Genomic DNA, 20,804 nt, shown 5'->3' on the forward strand with positions numbered 1-20,804 from the left:
TATGGAGCCACTGGTAGGATCCAACTGCTGACCTTTTGGTTAGCAGCTGAGCACTAAACTACTGTGCCACCAGGACCCCTTAGTGTAATCACAAGGGTCCTCAAAGTGGAAGAGGGAAGCAGGAGAGAGTGAGATCTGACTATGGAAGAAAGGTCAGAGAGATATAACATTGCTGGCTTTGAAGATGGAGGAAGGGGGTTATAAGCCAAGAAGTGTGGGCTACCTCTAGAAGCTGGAAAAGACAAGGAAATGGATTCTCCCCCAGAGCCTTAGAAAGGACACAGCCCTGTCTTGATTTTAAGCCAGTAAGACCTGTGTTGAACTTCTAAGAAGACAACAAATTTATGTTGTTTTACAGCACTAAATTTGTGGTACTTTTTGTTACAGCAGACCTAGAAAACTAATACAAAAACATAGTAGATACTCACTGACATTCGTTTGATGGATGAGACTGCAAATACCCTAAGTCTATAGATAAATGAGTAAAAGTTAGAAATAGATAATTCACAGAATACAAGTGGCCAATAAGCATTTGAAAACATCTTCAGCCTCAGTGATATTAAAGAGATGCAAATTAAACCTATCAAATTAGAAAGGCCATTGTGATCCTTTGGGGTCCTACCCAACAAATTATGCACAAGGGGTCTTGGGGCTTCTAATTTGGGATGACTGTGTAGTTAACTCCAAACATCAAATTGGGAGGTAAACAAGGCATTTTAGTTCATGCAAAAGTTTGACTATTTGTACTAAAGCTCTTTACAGCTGTGCTTGCTTTGAAGAAATAAAAATCTCTGGAATTGGGCCAAGCAGTTCTGGTATTACCAGTAAAGGATGGGGGTTATCTAGACCAATATAAAACTGCACTGAAAGGATTATGATCCAAGTGTGCTGGGGTCTTTTACAAGTTTCATAAGATAATAAACTAAAGTTTACACACACACACACACACACACACACACACACACACTGGGCCCATGAAAAATAAAAGCTAAGGGGAAATACCAAAAAATCATTAAAAACTGTGTTCTCATTCTTACTATTCTTTACTAACAGCACATTTTACCTAAGATATAATTTTGCTTTTCATACTGGTCCTTGTAACATTTTTCTTTTGTTTTCACATAATTGATACTTTGTTCATAGAATACTAAGAGACTCATCTGTACCTATACACTGTAAACCTCACTGAAAGATATTTAAAGTAAAAAGGAGTACAAGCCACCACACTACCCACCATCCCAAAGGCTCTATTTACTTACATCCACTTCTCAAGCATGTTGCTCCTTCCTAAATTCACAAACAGAATAAAGTGACTATTGTGTCATGGAACTTACGTTGTTGTTGTTGTTAGGTGCCATGTTTGAGCCCATTATTGCATCCACTGTGTCAATCCATCGTGTTGAGGGTCTTCCTCTTTTTCACTGACCCTCTACTTTACCAAGCATGATGTCCTTTTCCAAGGCTTGGTCCCTCCTGATAACAAGTCCAGAGAAAGTCAGACAAAGTCTCACCATCCTCGCTTCTCATCTAAGGAGTATTCTGGCTGTACTTCTTCCAAAACGGATTTGTTCATTCTTCTGACAGTCCACAGTATAGTCAATATTCACCAACACCATAATTCAAATGTGTCAGTTCTTCTTCAGTCTTCCTTATTCATTGTCCAGCTTTCACATGCATACGAAGCGAGTGAAAATACCAGGGCTTGGGTCAGGCGGGCCTTAGTCCTCAAAATGACATCTTTGCTTTTTAATACTTTAAAGAGGTCTTTTGCAGCAGATTTACCCAATGCAATACATCTGTTGCTTTCTTGACTGTTGCTTCCATGGGCGTTGATTGTGGATTCAAGTAAAATGAAATCCTTGACAACTTTAATATTTTCTCCATTTATCACAGTGTTGTTCATGGTCATGTTCAGATCTTTAATCATTTTAAGGAAAACATGCAGACTCTAAAAACGTTACCACAAATTTTAATTTTTGTTAAAGCTGCGGTAAACTTATCCAGCCAAAAGCCTTCCTTATAAACTTTTTATATGACCATTGCAGATGGATAAGGTGGTGGCTAAATGAAACTTATATTACCTGATATTGGGGTCGACAGTTCCCACGTGCCCTTCACCTATCATTTGCCAGTTTTTCTTGAGTTGATGCCACCCAGCAAGGACAGTAACTGAGATGCGAAAAAATGAAAATTTCCTGATGATGATAGATTAAATGTCTAATAATTTCTCACTATGGCATTTATGGCATTTATCTTTGTTATGGACATCAAGCAGGTTCCCACACAACTACGCTGTTATGTGAACTATGCTATGGGATTTAACTCAAGAACAAAGTGACTTGACTTACACACACACACACACACACACAAACTGGGCCCATGAAAAATAAAAGCAAAGGGAAAACTGATGAGAGAAATAGCTAAAGGAAAATCTCTTAAAGCAACAGAAGTGTTAAACCTCAGTTCCTCAATACAGTTGGAAGATTAACAGTTTTAGTCCTGTTGTTATTGTTAGGGATATATTCTTGTGTATCATATGTTAGAAATGCAAGTCCAACTGTAAAATCATAGAAGAAAGTTAAAGTGACTAAAACCAGTCAGAGTACATTTAGCAAGTTAGATGCAAGAGGTTATATTTAAATAAGTTTAATGTTAGAGTATCCGTATTTGGTAGGTTCACTTGTTAAGGTTTCCTTACAGATTTTGTTGTAACGACTAATCAAATTAAATAATATATCAACCAATCAAAAATTATGCATGGTGTCAGAACGAACCAAGTCAAAATGTTATACAATGTCACTATTGGAGTCTAAATTGCTTCTGGTTGTACAACTGTATGACTATCAAAAGTTACCTATGATATACAACTCTTCACCCAGATACTGATCCTTGGCCTTGTTCTCAATAGAAAAGGAACAAGCCTCCTCAGAACCCCGTTTTTGAAACTGTAGGTCAAGACCTGTTAGTGGGTTGTAAAATAAATTTAGTCACCATAAGCAATGAAACAGATTAGAGAAGAAAATATCAATGTGCATCAAAAACGTGATACATGAAGAATTGTTTTGTGAGACTTTTGCTTTGGTTAACCTATATGTATACATACACACACGTACTGAGTTCTTAACGTAAAATGGGTTTCTTACTAAGAGATGCTGTGAAAAAAGTTAGAAAAGCATGGTCTTAGTGGAATAGTTAGTATCCAGTCTTGGGGCTACAGCTGTCTGGGGCATGCACTCACGAAGGCTTGAGGTGGTACACTTGAGTATACAACGGAGGTATGGAAGGAGGTATTGATGAAATAGAGACAATTTGTGGGACATAATAATTGAAAAAAAAGTTGAAGAAATTAGTTACTGATTCAAAACACTAAACATTAAACATTCTCCCCCTACTGTCACCCTGGCTCACCAAATAAAACCCAAATCTCTGGGCTCAGCATTCACTGCCCTTCCCACCCTTGTCTCTCCCTTTGCCCTGGGGCTTTCCCGTTCCTCCACCCAACATTCCATGGCCCCCTCAGTGAACCACAGGCCTTCATTCTCCCCTCCAGATCTCTGCACCTGCCATCCTCTTAACCTGGAAGACCTCTTCTTATTTGCTGCTCGTCCCTTTCCTATACTGGGGCATTCTGATGTTCATTTGTTGGCTGGGTGATTGGTCAGTCTCCCCTGTTAGAGATTAATACCACCATCACCCCTGCCATTTGCAGGTGGGGCCGTGTTTTGCTCCCTATAGTGTCTCGCGGTGCTTAGCATAGTGCCTTGTATTAAGCAGGCTCTCCAGAGATTATGTTAAGGCATATTTTTAAACACACTTTTGATTTTAATAACTTTTGTTTTGAAGATCTACCATGTGGCCTGTGCCAGTACCACTGTGGTAGCCCGGGAGAGTCACTCAACTGCTGGATAAATGAATGACTTGGTGGCTTCACACAGCCCAGCTTTATTAGCCCGTTTTCTGAGGCTTAGCATGAGCCAAGGATACATAAGACCATCAAGGGCTCACGTGTTTATTTTTAAACTTTTTGTTATAGGGAATTTAAACACATAGAAAAAATAGATTAGTATAACTCTCATGTCCCCTTTATCCAGTTTCATAACTTTCAACCCAAGCCCAATCTTATAAATAAACTTTTAAAAGATAAGTTGTATTATATGGCTCTCAGAGCTTGTCAGTTACATAGGTCTTGATGGCCCATGAAAAAGAGAAGTTGTGACTGGACCAGACTGTATTCTTCGGGGAGCAAGTGATCAAAACAGACCTACGCTGGGCTGGGCTGTGAAGATAAGGCACCCAGAACACGCATCATTTGGGGGTTACACAAATCAAAATTTATCTGATTGGTTGGAGCCAACAGTCAGAAGTTCCTGATGTAGGGGGGGAGAATCTCATTTTGAAAAGGAGGCTTCTCAAGAGGTAAAGGACTCAGGCAGAATCACAATGAAGCCCTCGGTCCCTGATTCTGAATCATCGTCTGCTAGTCAGAGCTACATCCTCAGCCACCTCAGACAGTAAGCGGGGTGCTCCAGGGTAAGTGGAAACTGTCCCTCAGGAAGGAATAAAAATTAAAACAGTGCTAATAAATTAACAAATGTAAATTAATGGTATTCATGTTTATAATCAATTTTAGTGTTACATGTGTACATCAGTATGCAACCAGTATAATACTATGTATGTCTGGTCTACGTCTTAAGATACTAAGGCATTTAAAATAATTTCCTATATTAAACTTGGGTATTTTAATTAAATACTTAGAAGCATTTAAGTTGACAACATTTAAATGTTTGGAAACTGTAAGTTGTTAAACCTGTAAGTTTTCATTTGCTAGTTGTGAAAGCAGTTTGGACATATTTAGAAAGATGTTCATTATTTGATGAACTGTTCACTTGATAAATTTATAAGATTAATAGATCAATCACTAAACAATGCATAAAGAGTTGTAGGTTTTTTACTCCATATTGAGTCCCTGGGACATAAAGAATCTTAGGAGACTTTTAAGGAAGGAATATGCCCTTTTCCCTTCTGGACTTTGGGCACTGTCCTGAGGTGGGGATGCTGGGATTGAGACTGCCACAGCCATCTTGCTGCCCAGAGGGCTGTAGCTGGGGATGGCTGACGGAAAGGATGGAAGAGACCCTGGAGCTGCTCTCTAGTCTGGTAAGAAGCCTCCTCCAGGGAGAGTTTTAATTACTTGCAACTTTATCACCTGCCTTTCCACCCTACCCCCACTTCCATTCTGGCTCTTGACCTTCGACTCTCCTACTGATGCTTGGATCCTACCACCAGAGATTCTGATTTAACTGGTCTTGGGTGCAGTCTGTCACTCCCCAACTGATTCTAATGTACACCCAGGGTTGACAACCACTGATCTAACTGAAGTCACCTCTTCTTTTCCCTTTAGAATTTTATGTATATACCTCATAATATGGTTCTCAGGGGTGGATCATCCAACAAGCAAGGTAAGCACAGGCTTACCTGTGCTTACTTACTAAACTATAGTGAACAATTTAACATGTGCTTACCTTGCTTACCGGGTCATCCGCCCCAGTCAGGGAGTAAATTTGTTATGAGGTTTTGATTCTGTAGGAAGGTGATGTGGGGTTGGGAGAGAGACAGATGCCAGCCGTACCCAGAAGCAGAATCTTTGATGTGGTGAAAAAATGTGAAATGTTCACCATATGATCTGGTAAGCAAGGTAAGCACTGTGCTTACCTTGCCTATTGGACAATCCACCCCCGGCGGTTATCCATGTCTATGCCTCCCCTCTCTGACTAGACGGTGGACTCCCTGACAGCCTTTCAGACCATGCGTGTGGCCCTTCACAGCTCCAAGTGATGCCAAGGGTCTGTAGCTGACAGAAGTAGCAGAGTCACATCTTACTCCGAGTCGCATCTTACTTGGAATGTAGGTTCTACTAGCAATGCTTACGGCCTCAAATGCGCAGACAGTTTCCTTCTGGGCCAGAACAGAAAGCTGCCTCCTCCACCAGGCACTACAGGAAGCAGGTGGTTGTGTTTAGGGGCCACCTTGCACAGAAAAACACATATTTTAAACACGAGCCTCGCCCTCAACACAGCAGGATATTCACGCCACTGACAGCCCATAAGCACAAGACTGACTGACCCTCCAGGAGACACACATCTCCCAGCTAACACCCACGCCCGAGCATATGGTCCTTACATCCAACAGTGGGTAGGACCACCCACACCACTTCCACTTTTTGCCAAGAAGAACTGAATTCATGTGATTTAGCGTATGAGCAGTGTCCCTCCACCGCATAATCATGTCCAGCTCCAGCAGGCGCCCCTCTCCTTCTCCTTGCTCCACTAGCAGCTGGCCCAGACACCCTCCTTCACTGACTCAGCCTCTCTCCCTCTTACAGGCTGATGCTTCCTAGGACTGTGTCCTTGAAGCTTCTCATTAACTCTTCTCCCTAGGGGTTCTCAGCCCTAGGCTCTGGAATCTGTATTTCAAAAGTGACCCCTCCCTCCCGTTAGGGGAGATGGCCCAACAGACTACCCCACTTTTGCTCTGGGATTGGGGTGGGGAGAGGGTAGAGAAAGACCTTGTCCAGGCCTTGAGGGCTAGACTTGCAGGCACAAAGAAACACAGAAAGTGCTCAATACTTTTTTTTTTTGGATGCATGAACACATGATAAAAAAGTGACTTCCTATCTGCCTCCAAGAGACCCTTCCCTCCTCTTGGATATATGTGGAGATCTAGATTATACCTCCTTGTCTGAGATCCCAGGACAGGCCTCCACCACACCAAGCCACACCAAGCTCCGCAGTGCTCACGGGCCTTTAATCTGTAATTGCCCAGCCACACGCCATCACTGTCCCAGGACAGTGGGGAGGGAGGAGGATGTCTGGCCAGGTAGGCCAAGCCAGCTCAGAGTCCAAGAGGGACGGGCTAGGGTCAGGCTGGGGCCTGGGTGGGGGCATCCCGGCCCCAGGCAATGAGGGAGTTGCTGGCCTGGGCAAGCTCAGTGATGGACACCCGGCCCCGCTGTCGGATGAAGTTGGCCACAGCAGTCAGTTCCTCTGGGGTTATGTAGATGAACTTTCCCCGGTCGTCAATCACACCTGTGGGGACATGTGGGTTGCAGGGCTAAGCCCTCCTGGGCCCTCCTCGCCTGTCCTAAGAATGCCCGCCCACCCCTTCACAACCAGCACAGAAACCTCCAGTTCCCCTGCCTGCGTGGCCTATCCTGGCTGCACCCAATCCTGGCTAGGTGAGCCAAACCAGGCTTCCTCGCCTGCCCTCATCATCCAGCAGCTATCCCCAGGCCTTGGCATGTCCTCAGTGTAACTGCGTCCCACTGCTCATGCCTCTCACCCACACCCCCACCTCGGGATGGTCATCCTGCCCCCCAGCACCAGCTTTCGCTTAGCAACAAGTCTCTGCAGCCCCTGCAGTCCCTGGAGTGCCTCTCCTCCTCTCACCTGTCAGAGTCCCCTCAGCCAGCAGATTCTGGATGCGGTTGATTGTGTCCTAGGAGGAGAGCAGTTTTCAGAGCCCAGGAAAGCACCTGCAACCTTCCTCCCACCACAGCTAATCTCCTCCTCTCCTTCTCAAAGCCACACCCCAACAGGACTCTGTGTTTCTCCCTTGGAGGAGTCCTGGGGAACAGGAGTTCTGGTCCTGGGGCCCTGCAAGGCACCCCAAAAGCCTCTTCCATCCAAGAGCAGAGCAGTGGTACTTGGCCATAAAGGCTGTTACAGCCTGCTTTCAAGAGAGCTGTCAAGGTAACCGGATTTGGGCTGCTTTGGTTACAGGAGCTGGTGGGTAGTGATGGAGTTTGGACTTTTCTTTTTTCCTCCCTGCCTGTTCTTCCATCTAGTGGAAAGGCAGGATTCCTACACTATTCATTCTTGGCTGGCAGGGTGGAGGGGGCAGCAAGATTCCCCCACCTTTAGAGTATGTCCCCTCTGCCAGTCACACAGACCGCAAGGCCACACTCCATATAGTGGACCACCCTCCAGGGCCTACCTGAGTCCGCAGGCCCACTTGGGAAGCCAGGTCTTCCAAGAGCACCACCTTGGACTGCTACAAGGAGAGGGAGATCAAGGGAGAGAGGTGAGCTTGGGAAATCCCTCTCGGCATTGGTATCCCTCACAGGTTTGCATTCTACTCTGATCTGGTCTGGGTGCTAGATGAATACTGTGTGCACTCCTGTGGGAGAGCCCAGCTCCCCTCACCAATGCTCACATCCTCACTCACAACCACCCAAATACAGAGACACACACACTCATACATTCTCACTCCCCTGCTTGATGGGAAGGATCTACCCCGAACCACCACCTGCCCTACAGGCCGTGCCCTGGCCTGGGGACTACTCGGAGACAGGCTCACACGTGGCGAGCAGAGCACAGCTGCCCCCTCGCCCCTGTATCGAGCCATATCTTTTTACCATCATGGACAACTGGACGGGAAGCAACATGGAGATGAAGGGAAGAGGTGGACATCCACCAAAAGCTATTTTAAAAAGCTGTCACCATGGACTTGTGTTTCCTGAGGATCTGCCAGAACAAGGCCCTGAGAAGGTGTGGAGGGTACAATGGTGAACATAATACAGCTCAGGCTCCTAAGCTGAGTCTGGCTGCTGGGACGGGTGAGTCTATGGACAAGGAAGCCAGGGTTTCTCAGGCGAGGCGGTGGAGGCTTATTCCTGCCTTGCCTTTGCTCGCCCCCCACGGTGGCCCGACGCTCCCCACAACCCTGACATGCCCACACTTCTTTTCACCCATCCTTTTCACACCATCTGAGGCACTGAGTCCACCCTTAAAATAACTACACTAACGTTGCTGAGCGCTTTCCATACACAGCCACATTCCAGGTGCTCCCCTCACACCCTCAGCTGAACCTCCAGTTCCCAGGGGTGCAGCCGAGAGCTCAGCTAGATCCTACACATGCATCACCCCTCCCCCGCAGGACAGCATGTGACTCAAGAGAAGGTCTTTTGCGTTTCCATGTACCTCCCATAGCAAATGAGCCGGGGGAGGAGTGACACGGTGACACCTCCCCGGCTGCAGATGGCATGTGACTGTTCAAAATGCCAACCTGTCTGTGCAAGCGGGGAGGTGAGCAAGTGGCAGTTGGGCCAAGGGGTGGGCAAGCACAAGGTGAGCTGGACAGCTGGCCTCTACCAACTAAGACAGGGAGTGGGCACTGGGCTCTCAGTGACAGTTCAGAGCAGGAACATGGAGTCACTCCATGTGGTCCCTAAAGACTTGGCCCAAGGTGCTGCTGGGGCCAAAAGCATGTCTGAAAAACAAGCAACCCCAGCCATAGTCAGAAAGGAGAGCGGACTATAAGAGCAGACTCTCCCTAGCCCTTGCATACGCTCTGCTTGGCACAGAAATGTTTCTCCAGTTCTGAAATCCTTGGAGCTGGGAGGAAGGTGGAAGGGCAGCAGCTCCAGGAGAATCAGCCAGCATAGGCTGGAAATACCTCTAAGCTCCAGAAGTTTGGAGAACGCCAGAGAATGGCAGCTCCAGAGGGCCACCAAAAGACAGGGCTAGAACCACCCCAGGGAGCCTTTCCTGGAGTCTCTGACATGAACCTGAGCTTTGCCCCAGCCTGCAGGAGAGGGGGACGCTGAAGCTGACCATCTCCTCTAAATCCACCCGGGAAGGCTTCCTGGAGGAGGGACTTTAGAACCATGTTGTTACCCACTGGGTAGGCGGGGACTGCAAGCTCCAGAAAGCAACAAGAAATCATCACCGATATCCTGCCAAGGGCTGTAGCCCCCCATTAAATGTGCTGGGGCAAAGGGGCTCCATCGGGGGGAATGGTCAGAGCCTGAGTGAACAGGACCCTCTGGAAGCTGTCGGTGTTTCTCCCTCTCAGGAACCCCCGGCCCCCAGCTGAGCCCAGCCCCATGCTGCTGGGAGTCAGCTAAACCCTGCTCTCTTTGTGGGGGTGGGGGGAGGATTATGCAAGCCCTGGCTCCTTGGCACCCCCTAGCACCACCCCCACCCTCGCCCCCACTCCCTCTGCACTCCTTCCCTCAGCCGCCTCTGCACCTCTGAGCTGCACTTGAAAACCTCTCCCCTCGACACATCCTTCGTGGGAGAGGAGAAGTTGCTTAGCAGCAAGGCAGAGCAGGATGTGCTTATGCAACCCGGAGCAACACCCAGGCCGCCTGCGCTGAGGCTGTGGGCAGAAGGGGACATGCCTGCCACCCCACCCTAGATTCCAAAAGAAACACCATCCTGTTTCCCCTGGAAGACCCAAGTTCCCAGTCAGGGCCACATGGCAGGGGACGCTTGTTGTGACTTATGGAGCTTCAGTCTGACAGAACTGACAGGAAATACACGTGAAAAAGCTTAAAAACAGAGTGAGTCACTGAACGCGGTGTCTGAAGAGCAGGAAAGCTGTCCAATGCTGAGCATGGGGAATGAACAAAGGCTCGTGCCACCCACAGACCAGGTCCTTCTCCACCTTCAGGGTCAGAAAAGAAGGGACTCTTCTGGCCAGGATCCTGACAGCTCAGCCTTTCTGATTGCGCTGCCCACTCCTGCATGCGCCTGAGTGAAACACCTACAGCCTCCGCTCAGGCCGTTTCCCTCTAGGCCCTGAGGAGAACACCCACGACACGCACGTGAGGGCAGGGAGCTGGTACCGGGCCTCCGCTCTGCGGCTTCTTACCTTAATGTAATTGATGAACTCTGTCAGGAAGCTGTGGGACTAGAGGGGCAGAGAAATCAGCGTGAGCACCTGGCAGGGTCTGTGCCTCCCATCTGACTGTGGGTACTACCTAACCACCTAACCACCTGGGGGTACCACCTACAACCTGCCTGCATGGGCAGCAGAGCCTGCATGGTGAGAGATTTCCAGCACCACATTCTAAGGACAAGGTCCCTGGACAATACAGTCTGCTGGTACTGATGCCCACCCACCTCTCACTGCTAGACCCGGGTATATGGTATGGGCTGGCCAGCCTTGGTCTGACACAGCCCCCCAGCCCTTCGGTGGGTGCAGGGAGGGGTTTCTCAGGGGTGCCGCGCCTACCTGTTCCTCAGTCATGGTCTCGCCCACGCCCTCCTCCTCCACCACGAAGGACTCCTTCAGTTTCAGGTACTCTTCATGCTCCCGCTGGGCCTGCTCCTCCCGGGCCTTCCTCTCCTCCTCCTCCTGCGGACACAGAGGAGGCACAGGTCAGGTATGTGGGGACAGGGTGCCCTCCACATCCCCGTTCTGGTCCCTCCTGTCTGGCAGGGCACCAGAGGATACAGCCCAGCCCTTTCTCAGGGACAGAGCACCTTTAAGGCCTCGACCCCTGTCCCCTTTAAGCTGGACAGCAGGCAGAGACCCCTCTTTCCATCAGCTCCATCACCTCCCAGACAAACACTGCTCCATCCCCACCTCCTGACCTCCCAGCTAATGATCTATTTAGTAAAAATCTCTTGAAAACTCTGCCGTGACCTGACCACACAATGTCCCTCCTTTCTCTACCCCAACACGCCCACACTTCTTGAGCAAACATCAGGCTCTATTTTCTCACCACCCTTCACCCCTCCAGCCCACTCCAATCTGACATTCCCCATTCCACCAAAACAACTCCTGTGACAGTCTCACCAATGCCCTCCTTCTCACCAAATCGAAGGGATACCTTCAGGCCTCCTAGTCCTGTCCTCTCAGTGGTGTTGGGCGTAACGGCCATCCCCCGCCTTCCTCCCAGCGTCCCCTGGATTTCCTTCTGCTTCCTGGGCCATCTTCCCCAACTCCTTCATCACTCAGCCCGGGGCCCTTCTCTCCTTACTCATTCCCTGGACACCTTGCCCATGACTACAGCATCAACAACCATATTCTTGCCAGTGACTGCCACAGTTGTACCCCGGCCCAAATCTCTCCTCCCAAACACACAACTGCCCATGTGACACACCCACTTGGCTGCCTCACAGGCATCTCACATTTAGTATGCCCAAAACAGACCCTAAGACCCACTCCCCACACATTTGGTCTACTTGCTTGGTCCCTCATTGGTGAATCATCCAGCCATCTGCCCTGGTCAGGAATGAGGTCCCATCTTTCTTTCCCTCTTTAACATCCTGCAAGCTTCTCAACCAGTCTACTTCACTCCACCACCACCACCTACTCCAACAGTCTCCCCGCAACCCAACCCATTTTCCAGAAGCCTCAGAATATCTCCACATGAAGCCACAACTGGGCAGGAAATATATAAGATGAACCTGGAGCATCTTGTAGTGCCAGAAAATAAGGAAGTACTCAAAAAACATAATGATGGGGTAGGTCAAAAGGACACAGGCACCAATTAAAAGAGCTCCCAATGCCAAAGCTGAAAAATTTGTGCAACAAAATAAACAATGTAACATTAGACAGAACCAAAAGTATAAGATATCCTTAAACCCATACTGACGTAAATAACGATTAAATAAGCAAACAAACAGGGGTAAAGAGACAAATTTCCTGTACTGAAAATTCCCAAATAATTTATGCAGATACTCTCCCCTCAAGGAGGTGGAGAATAACTCCCCACCCCTTAAGTGTAGGCTCCGCTTAGTGACTTGTTTTCAAAGAGTACAGTACGGAAAGGAAGGAAAAAAGAGTAACCTTGCAATTGAGGAACCTGGCAAACACAACCTCAGCCAGGTGATCGAGGTTAACATCATTAGTGGCAAGTCAACAGCATGTACCCTTGGTATGCTGTGTTGAGCAGGACACTTCACCTCTATGGTCTTCCTCCCAAAAATCCACAACTCTAGTCTAACTATGAGAAGAACATCAACCAAACTCAAATTGAGGCACATTCTACAAAATACTTGACCATCACTCCTCAAAACTATCAAGGTCATCAAAAACAAGGAAAGTCTGAGAAACTGTCAGCCCAAAGGAGCCTGAGAAGATGTGACAGCTAAACGTAGTATATTCTGGATGGGACTCTGGAAAACAGAAAAAGGGCTTTGGGAAAAAACAAAATCTGAATAAACTATGGAGTTTAGTTAATGATATCTTATCAATACTGATTCGTTACTTATGACAAACAGATTTTATTACATAAGATGTTAATAATAGGGAAAACTGGGCGGTGGGGGAGAGGAAAAGCCCCAGAATAGCTATTGAAGGTACACAGGCAAAATCAAAATTTAGAAAGGTGAAAACTCTCTCTGCTAGTGCTGCCCTCTGCTGTGCTCTGATCCATCTGCTACAGCACCCAGGGCCAGGCCGCCTGCCATCCAGGGTCCCTGGACACCAAGTGCCCGTCAGAGTCACAGGTGCCAAGCTGTGGGGTCTTCCTAGCTGGGGTAGCCCTGGCTCTCACCCTATATACCCCACATCTTTGTGATGTTCCCTTTCTTGTGCACCTGGTGCTGAAAACAGAGGAAGCACCTGGCAAACAAATGCTCATTAACCACCTTTACAGCAGCAGCCCCCACTCCGAGCATCTTCTTCGCGCCAGGCCCTGTGCTGGACATGGCACAGGACGGGCCCACTACCACTTACAATGGCCTCAGCAGCTTTCAGGCCCTCGGGATCCAGACCTCCCTTACCTTGCTGACCCTCTCCTTCTCCTCTCCTCCTTGTTGACCCTGCTCCAGCCACTCGGACCACGTCAATGCCCTTCAATCCAAGCAGGTGCAATAAATCACATGCACAAGGATCCTAGTCCCAGGCTCTGCTTCTCAGAAACCTGACCTTAAGTCAGCCAGCTTTACACAGGCTGCATCTAGGGCCCAGGAACCAAATAAACCAGGACCTGCCCTGCACCTGGTCTGTGGCCCATCTTCTAGGCTGGAGGTGTTGGGGGCTGCATGGGAAGCAGGGCTGCCCAGTCAGGGATCAGAGGTCAGAGTTAGGAGTCTACTTCACCTTCTGCTCCTCCTCTAGGCGAAGCCGCTCCTCCTCCTTCCTCCATTCCGCCTCACGCTGGGACTCCAGGCGCTTTCGCTCCTCACGCTCTGCCTCCTCTGCCTGGAGAAAAAAATCCGCTTGCTGTGGAGTCCACCCTCATTCATGGTGACCCACGTGTGTCAGAGTAGAACTGCACACCACAGAGTTTTCAATGGCTGAGTTTTCAGAAGTAGATCACCAGGCCTTTCCTCCGAGGTGCCTCTGGATGGACTCAAACCTCTAACCTTTTGGTTAGCTGAGCATGTTAACCATTGGCACCACCTAAGGAGAGACACCTCCATAGGGGACACGTCCTCTACCCGCATCTAGAGCTTGTCCATCTCTCAGAGGCTGGGGAAGGCAGTGCCTGGGCCAGGCCAGAGACCAAAGTTGCAGGAGGCAGAGCCAGGCAAGCCCAGGGAAGGACGGCCCCTGGGGAACTTTATCCCAGTGTGCAAGGAGCCCCATGGAAGGTTCCACTACAGGGGACAGGTAGGGGAGGACTTTCCCATTCCCAGAGCTGCACCCCATCCGTCCTACTTGCCTCGCGCTGAGCTTTTCGCGCCTGTTTCTCCTCCAGCTTCCGTAGTTTCTTGGCTCCAATTTTCCCTGACACATGAGTTTCCACTGGCTTCTCAATGCCTTCTTCCTCCTGGGCTGGATATGGTCATAGAAAGACACTTCAGGCCCTGGTTGGAGGGGACCAATGTCCCGTTCCTCACAGAGAAATTCCTTTCACGCACTTATGAATACCACAAGTCCAGCTCTGCCCTCCAGAGGCATTTGCCATGAATGCAGAAATGTGCACTCTGAGTGTGAGTGTATGAGTGTGAACGTGTTAGGGGTTGGGAAAGGTTTGTGGGCCATGTGACAAGGGAACAGATGAGAACTATAGATGCTGTGTAGCATGAAGAGGGAGATCCTGGGTTCCAATGTCTGACTCTGAGTATCATAGACAAGGCTGTCTGGGCTTGCAGAGGTCCCAGGTTTCCATCTCTGAAACAACCCCCCCAGAGAAGGATGGCTCCCAGGGAACTTTATCCCAGCCAAACCTGAATCCTCTTCACTGTAGACAGGAGCTGCTTACGGTTCTGGGCTCAGCCCCCAGCCAGGGTTATCCCTTCCTGCCAGCAGGCCCAGGCCAAAAGGATAGCCCTGACCCAGGACTATCCTAGGACCAGCAGAAAGGTAAAGACCAGGTGATGCCTGAGCAACAGGATGTCTGACTCCATGTCTGAGGCAGGAGGGGTGGCGTAACAGAGGGCCTCTTTTTGAGCCAAAGGGGCTAATCCCCAAGAGTACAAGGGCAAAAGCTCCAAATGCCCCTAGTTTCTGAGAAACAGCTAGATATCCCCTTCTCAGGCTCAAGCCAGCCATCAAGTATGTGGAGAAGAGATGTTCTTTCCCACAATCCTAAAGCCTCTGTTGGTCTCCCAGCACAGGGGATATGAGGCCTCTGAGTCAGCAGGATGTCTCTATCCTCAAACCCCTCTTCTGAAGTTACCGATGACCACATACCAGGACCAGCAGAAGCTCCTAGCCAGGCACTCTGTCTCTAGCGTGAGGCCCTCAGGGAATGAGTATGCCCACACCAAGAAGGGTGATGGGATAGAAGCGGTAGACTGAGCAATCTGAGGACCCCTGCCTTCCTGCTTAAGACACTGACAGCCAAGATGAAGGAAGAGGGGGCTGGCTCAATGGAGTGGGGTTCAGGGCCCAGAGCTGCTAGTCCCTAGGACCAAAGGCCAGACCCCAAGTACCCTCCCCAACCCTGTGGCTCCTAGCCATCCCTCCCACACTGTGGCTTCATACCTTACTCCCCTACCCAGATATGGGGGCCCCCCACCTCCTAATCCAGCCCCCTTACTCACCAGGCTGGGGCCCTCTCACCTGGGGTGACTGCCTCGTCCTCGTTCTCATCCACTTCTGCCTGCGCCACCCGCTGGGCTCGACGCTGGACCAGCAGACGGCTGCCCAGGTCCCTCCGGCGCCGGGGCCTGCCCTCGGCTCTCTGCTCCTCAGGCCCCAGGCACCCACACTGGGCCTCCCGGCCAGTTACAACCGGCTCCCCTTCATTCTGCTGTGACTCTTGGCTGGCTGCAGGGAAGACAGTAGCCATGATGCTGCCCAGCTGCCTCACCCACCTGACGGCAGGTGGGGCAGCATCCTGGAAGACTCACCTTCCTTTGCTCAACCTCCTCCCAGGCTCCTGCTGCCCAAAGAACAAAGCCCCAACTTTTCAATCTGACTGTAGAGGCCTTCACAACCCAGGCCCACATCTTGGTCCTATGTAGCAAGCTCACCCCTTCCCTTCTACCTGTGTTGATACCTTCTCTCCCCTCAAGGCCCCATCTTTTTGGCTAGCCTGTCAGTAGTCTCCCTGCCTTCAAAATGGAGCTGAGGCCCCACTTTCTCCAGAAAGCCCACCCTGGCCTCTCCAGACCTCACGCGAATGCTCACTGCATTACTACATTGATTTCTTGCCTCACACCGTTTGCCATGGTTTTATCTGGCATTCCAACCAGAGGGCCTACTTGTCAGCAGGGGCTGAGTCTCCCTCCCAGAAGACTTGCTGGCTGCATGCCTTACTTCAGCCTCTCTCTCCCCTGCCCTTGGGGCACGCAGGTGCTCTGAAACAGCCTGTGGTCCCAGGGAGGGAGAGAGACACATACACAAACCCATACGCTGACAAGAAATGGGAGGGAGGAGGATGACAGGTGTATCTGCTCTGAGTTCTGGTGGATGGCATGGCTTCAGATCGGGGTGCAACGATGAGGTGCAGAAAAGGGAGGAGAGGCGGCCAAGGCAGCATGGATGCTTTCCTTGGGGCGGGGGGGGGGGGGCGGAGGGAGGACTGCAGGGAGCTTCCTGGAGCCGCCTCATGCTCCCTCCAGCCTGTGGGCGGGCAGAAAATACTCAGGTGTCCCCTTCCTGACACCCGCTCTGGAGCTAGTCTGGGAGGAAAGAAACCCCGGGTGGCCCCAATGGGCACAGAGGGGACTAGCCTAGAGGAATGAGGGATGGGAGTGGGTGTCTGCCAGGGACTGGCCCCCCCGGGACGGGCGATCTGGAGGGCAAGGCAGAGACGAGGGGGCTGGGGTGAGGGTCTGGCTTTGGGCTGGGAGAAAGGTGTAAGGCGCTGCTGCCCCTTCTCCAGGGTTTGTTCTAGCACTGCGGTTCCCCTCTCGTCGTCCTTCGCGACACATATGCGCATGCGCACGGCCTGTCTCAAGCCCGCCCTAGAGCGGTCGGGCACCGAGATCCCAGTCAGCCCCATCAGGCACACCCCGCTCGCAAGGCAAGTCGGGCGCATGCGCAAGGGCCGCGGTGCGCCGGCCTAAAAAGGATCAGAGACCAGAGAACCGGGCCCCACCGACCCTGGCTCGGCGGCATCTCCTACCTGCTGTCGCCCGACCTCGGCTGCAAGTCAAGAACAGGATAAGGCCGACAAGCAGAGCTGCCGCTACCAAGTACACCACGGGAGCCAGCATGACAGCACCTTTCCGAGGGAACCAGCGCGTCCACCCCGAGGCTCGGGATCTCCCAGGCCCCGCCCAACGCTCCTGCGGCCCCTCGCGTTCCCTTTCTAGACTCCGCCCACTGGTCGGCCCCGCCCAGACCCTCAGCTTAATTTTTTACTTTTTGTCTTTTTTTTCTCACCAATTTTATTTTTATGTCTTCATATGTTTTTTCAAAAAAATACTTTATTGTGATTTTGGAGAAAATTTACATAGGAAGTTAAGTTCTAATTTAACTATTTTTATGCATGTTATTCAGTGACATTGGTTATACTTTTCACAATATTATCAGCATTTTCATTATTTCCATTCTGGTTGTTCTGTTTCCATAAATATAGCTTCCCTGTCCTCCTTACCTTCTCATCTTTGATTTAGGGTGAATGTTGACCTTAGGTCTCATTTAGATGATTGTTTAGAGGAGCACACTACTCACAGATGAGGTTATTTATTTTATGAGCCCTTCTGTCTATTGGCTACTAGGTCACCTCCAGGAGTGGTCTGAGTTTCAAGTTTAAAGGGTATCCCAGCGCTTTAGTCTCGGATTCGTCTAGTGTCTATCTGCCCACTACCAAATTTTTTATTAATTATAACTCTTTATATAATTTCTTTTTTAAAATAATTCTTAATTTTTTACTTTGAAGTGAGTTTTGGGGACGTAGAAAAACAATGTTAAGTGGAAATTATTGCAAATGATTATGTGCTGTATGCCAACATTTACGTATGTTTTAAAATCACAAAACAATACCACATAGTATTCATGGAAACATACATATGTGGAAAAGGTACAAAAAGATGCTTGGAAATGATACACGCCTATTTAGGATAGTGGTTACCTCTTGAGAGGGAGGAGGTGGGGTGGGATTAAGGGGAGAACTTTGGCTATATCTGTGATATTTGATTTATTTAAAAGAGAGAGAAGGAGGGACCAAATCTTCCAATTAAATAGTGATATATTTTGTTTACTCAGACCTGCAGTTTTATACCTTTAAAAATAATATTGACATTATTAAGTTGTACAGTAATTAGTGATCCAATTTTCCATAATGAACACTTGGTATATCTATAGGAAATTTAAATTTCCCTGTAATTCTTAGAACATCTAGCTCAACTGGCATAAAATAGTTTATAAAGAAAATGTTCTACATTCTACTTGGAGAAAAATGTAGAACAAAATTCTAACTCACAAAAAAAAAACCAGACTTAGTGGCCTGACAGAGACTGGAGAAACCACGAGAGTATGGCCTCCGGACACCCTTTTAGCTCAGTAATGAAGTCACTCCTGAGGTTCACCCTTCAGCCAAAGACTAGACAGGCCCATAAAACAAAACAAGACTAAAGGGGCACACTGGCCCAGGGGAACTCAAGGTCGAGAAGGAGAGTGTTGACATGTCGTGGGGTTGGTAACCAGTGTCAGAAAACAATATGTGTACTAACTTTAAAAAAAAAAAAATTCTCTAATTCTTAAGAGCCTATAAAAAAAACTGAGGATAAATTATACCTCAATAAAGTTGAATACTCCTTAGAAGTGAGGATGTCGAGACTTCAACTTGCTTACTTTGGACACATGATCAGGAAAGACCAATGGCTAGAAAAGGACATCATGTTTGGTAAAGTGGAGCGTCAGTGAAAACAAGGGAAACCCTCAATGAGATGGATTGGCACAGTAGCTACAACAGTGGACTCAAATACACGAACGATCATGAAGATGGCCGGGAAAGGCAACATTTCGTTCTGTTGTGCATGGGGTTGCCATGAGTCTAAGCCGACTGGACGGCCACTAACAACAAAAAGTTGTTCTGAAAAAAAAAAAAAAATTGGAAACAGAATGGGAATTCAGGATTTTTTAAAAAGCAAATAACTACTGGGAATTTCTATTACAGTAATATGAAGCTTTGTGTGTGTGCGTGATGACAGAAATAAAGATTGCATGGCCATGGAGTGGAGGGGGCGAGAGGTTTGAAACATATATGGCAACATGTTAACATCATAACATTTATTAAATTGGAATGGTGGGAACTTGGGCATTTATTTTATTATTTTCTGTAAGTTTGAAATATTTCATAATTCACATTTTTATTAAAATATTTTTTTAGAGCAGTTTTAGGTATACAGAGAAATCATGCAAAGTACCAAGAGTTCACATATGCTATCATTCCCCCTGCACCCAGTTTCCCCTATTAGTAACGTCTTGCATTGGTGTGGTGCATTCGTTACAATTGATGAACCAATATTGATAACATTATTATTAACAAAAACCCGTAGTTTACATTAGGGTTCACTCTGTTGTACGGTTCTATGGGTTTTGAAAAATGCATAATGTCATGTATCCACCATTACAGTATCATGCAGAACAGTTTCACTGCCCATAAAATGCCGTCCTTCACCTATTCGTCTCCATCCCCACCAACCCTTGGCAACTACTGATCTTTCTTACTGTCTCTATAGTGTTGTCAGAGCCCTGGTGGTGCGGTGGTCAAGAGCTACAGCTGCTAACTAAAAGGTTGGCAGTTCGAATCCGCCAGCCACTCCTTGGAAACCCTACGGGGCAGTTTTACTCTGTCCTATAGTGTTGCTATGAGTCAGAACTGACTCTATGGCACATAATAACAACAACATAGTGTTGTGGGAGCCCTGGTAGTGCAGTAGTTAAAGCGACTGACTGCTAACCCCTAAGGTGGAAGTTCAAAACCGACAGCAGCTCCACAGAAGAAAGATGTGGCAGTCTGCTTCTGTAGAGATTTACAGCCTTGACTCAACAGCAGTGGTTTGGTTTTTGGACAGCGTTGCCTCTTCCAGGATGTCATATGGTTGGAATAATAATAGTATGTAGTTTTTTTCAGACCACCTTCTTTCATTTAGCAATGTGCATTTAAGTTTTCTCCATGCCTTTTTGTAGCTTGATAAAAAACCAGACCTGTTGCCATTAAGTCAGTTCCAACTCATAGCAACCCTACGGAGTAGAACTGCCCCCACAGGGTTTCTAAGCCAGTAATCTTTCTCCCTCGGAGCAGCTGGTGGGTTCAAACCACCAACCTTTCCGTTAGCAGCCAAGCACTTAACCACTGTGCCACAAGAGCTCATTCCGTAATGATTACAGCCTTGGAAACCCTTTGGGGCAGTTCTACTCTGCCCTATAGGGTCACTGTGAGTCAAAATTGATTTGATGGCAACAGGTTTGTTTTTACAGCGTAATTTTGAGTGACTGACAGACTAATGCAATCCCCTCCCTTTCTGTTAAGAGCACTTAAGAACCAGACTATCTCTACCTGATCTTATCAGTTAAGGGAACCTATCAATATGGTTCTTTTTCTCGTTATTGCCTGAGTTCTGTCTCCTGCAACCTAGAGTCCTGAATAATGATTACACATCTGCAAACTTTTGCATATAGTTTTGGGTATTCACATATCTCGCCCCCTCCCAGGACTTTGG

The 20,804-nt window shown here is 48.3% G+C and overlaps 1 protein-coding gene across 1 annotated transcript; it reads right to left on the minus strand.

Moving 5' to 3' along the window:
* Positions 1–6,630: 6,630 nt before the first annotated feature.
* On the minus strand, positions 6,631–17,389 carry DDRGK1 (DDRGK domain containing 1). The gene is made up of 9 exons (XM_004383023.2): positions 17,258–17,389; positions 15,748–15,954; positions 14,402–14,514; positions 13,837–13,938; positions 11,017–11,139; positions 10,654–10,692; positions 7,993–8,049; positions 7,446–7,494; positions 6,631–7,085 (listed from the first exon to the last, which is right to left on the minus strand). Exons 1-9 carry the CDS (start codon positions 17,346–17,348, stop codon positions 6,919–6,921), a joined length of 948 nt encoding a protein of 315 aa, XP_004383080.1. The 5' UTR covers positions 17,349–17,389; the 3' UTR covers positions 6,631–6,918.
* Positions 17,390–20,804: the final 3,415 nt, after the last annotated feature.

The sequence above is a fragment of the Trichechus manatus genome, unplaced genomic scaffold (assembly GCF_000243295.1).
Source record: "Trichechus manatus latirostris isolate Lorelei unplaced genomic scaffold, TriManLat1.0 scaffold00104, whole genome shotgun sequence".
Lineage (NCBI taxonomy): Eukaryota > Metazoa > Chordata > Mammalia > Sirenia > Trichechidae > Trichechus > Trichechus manatus.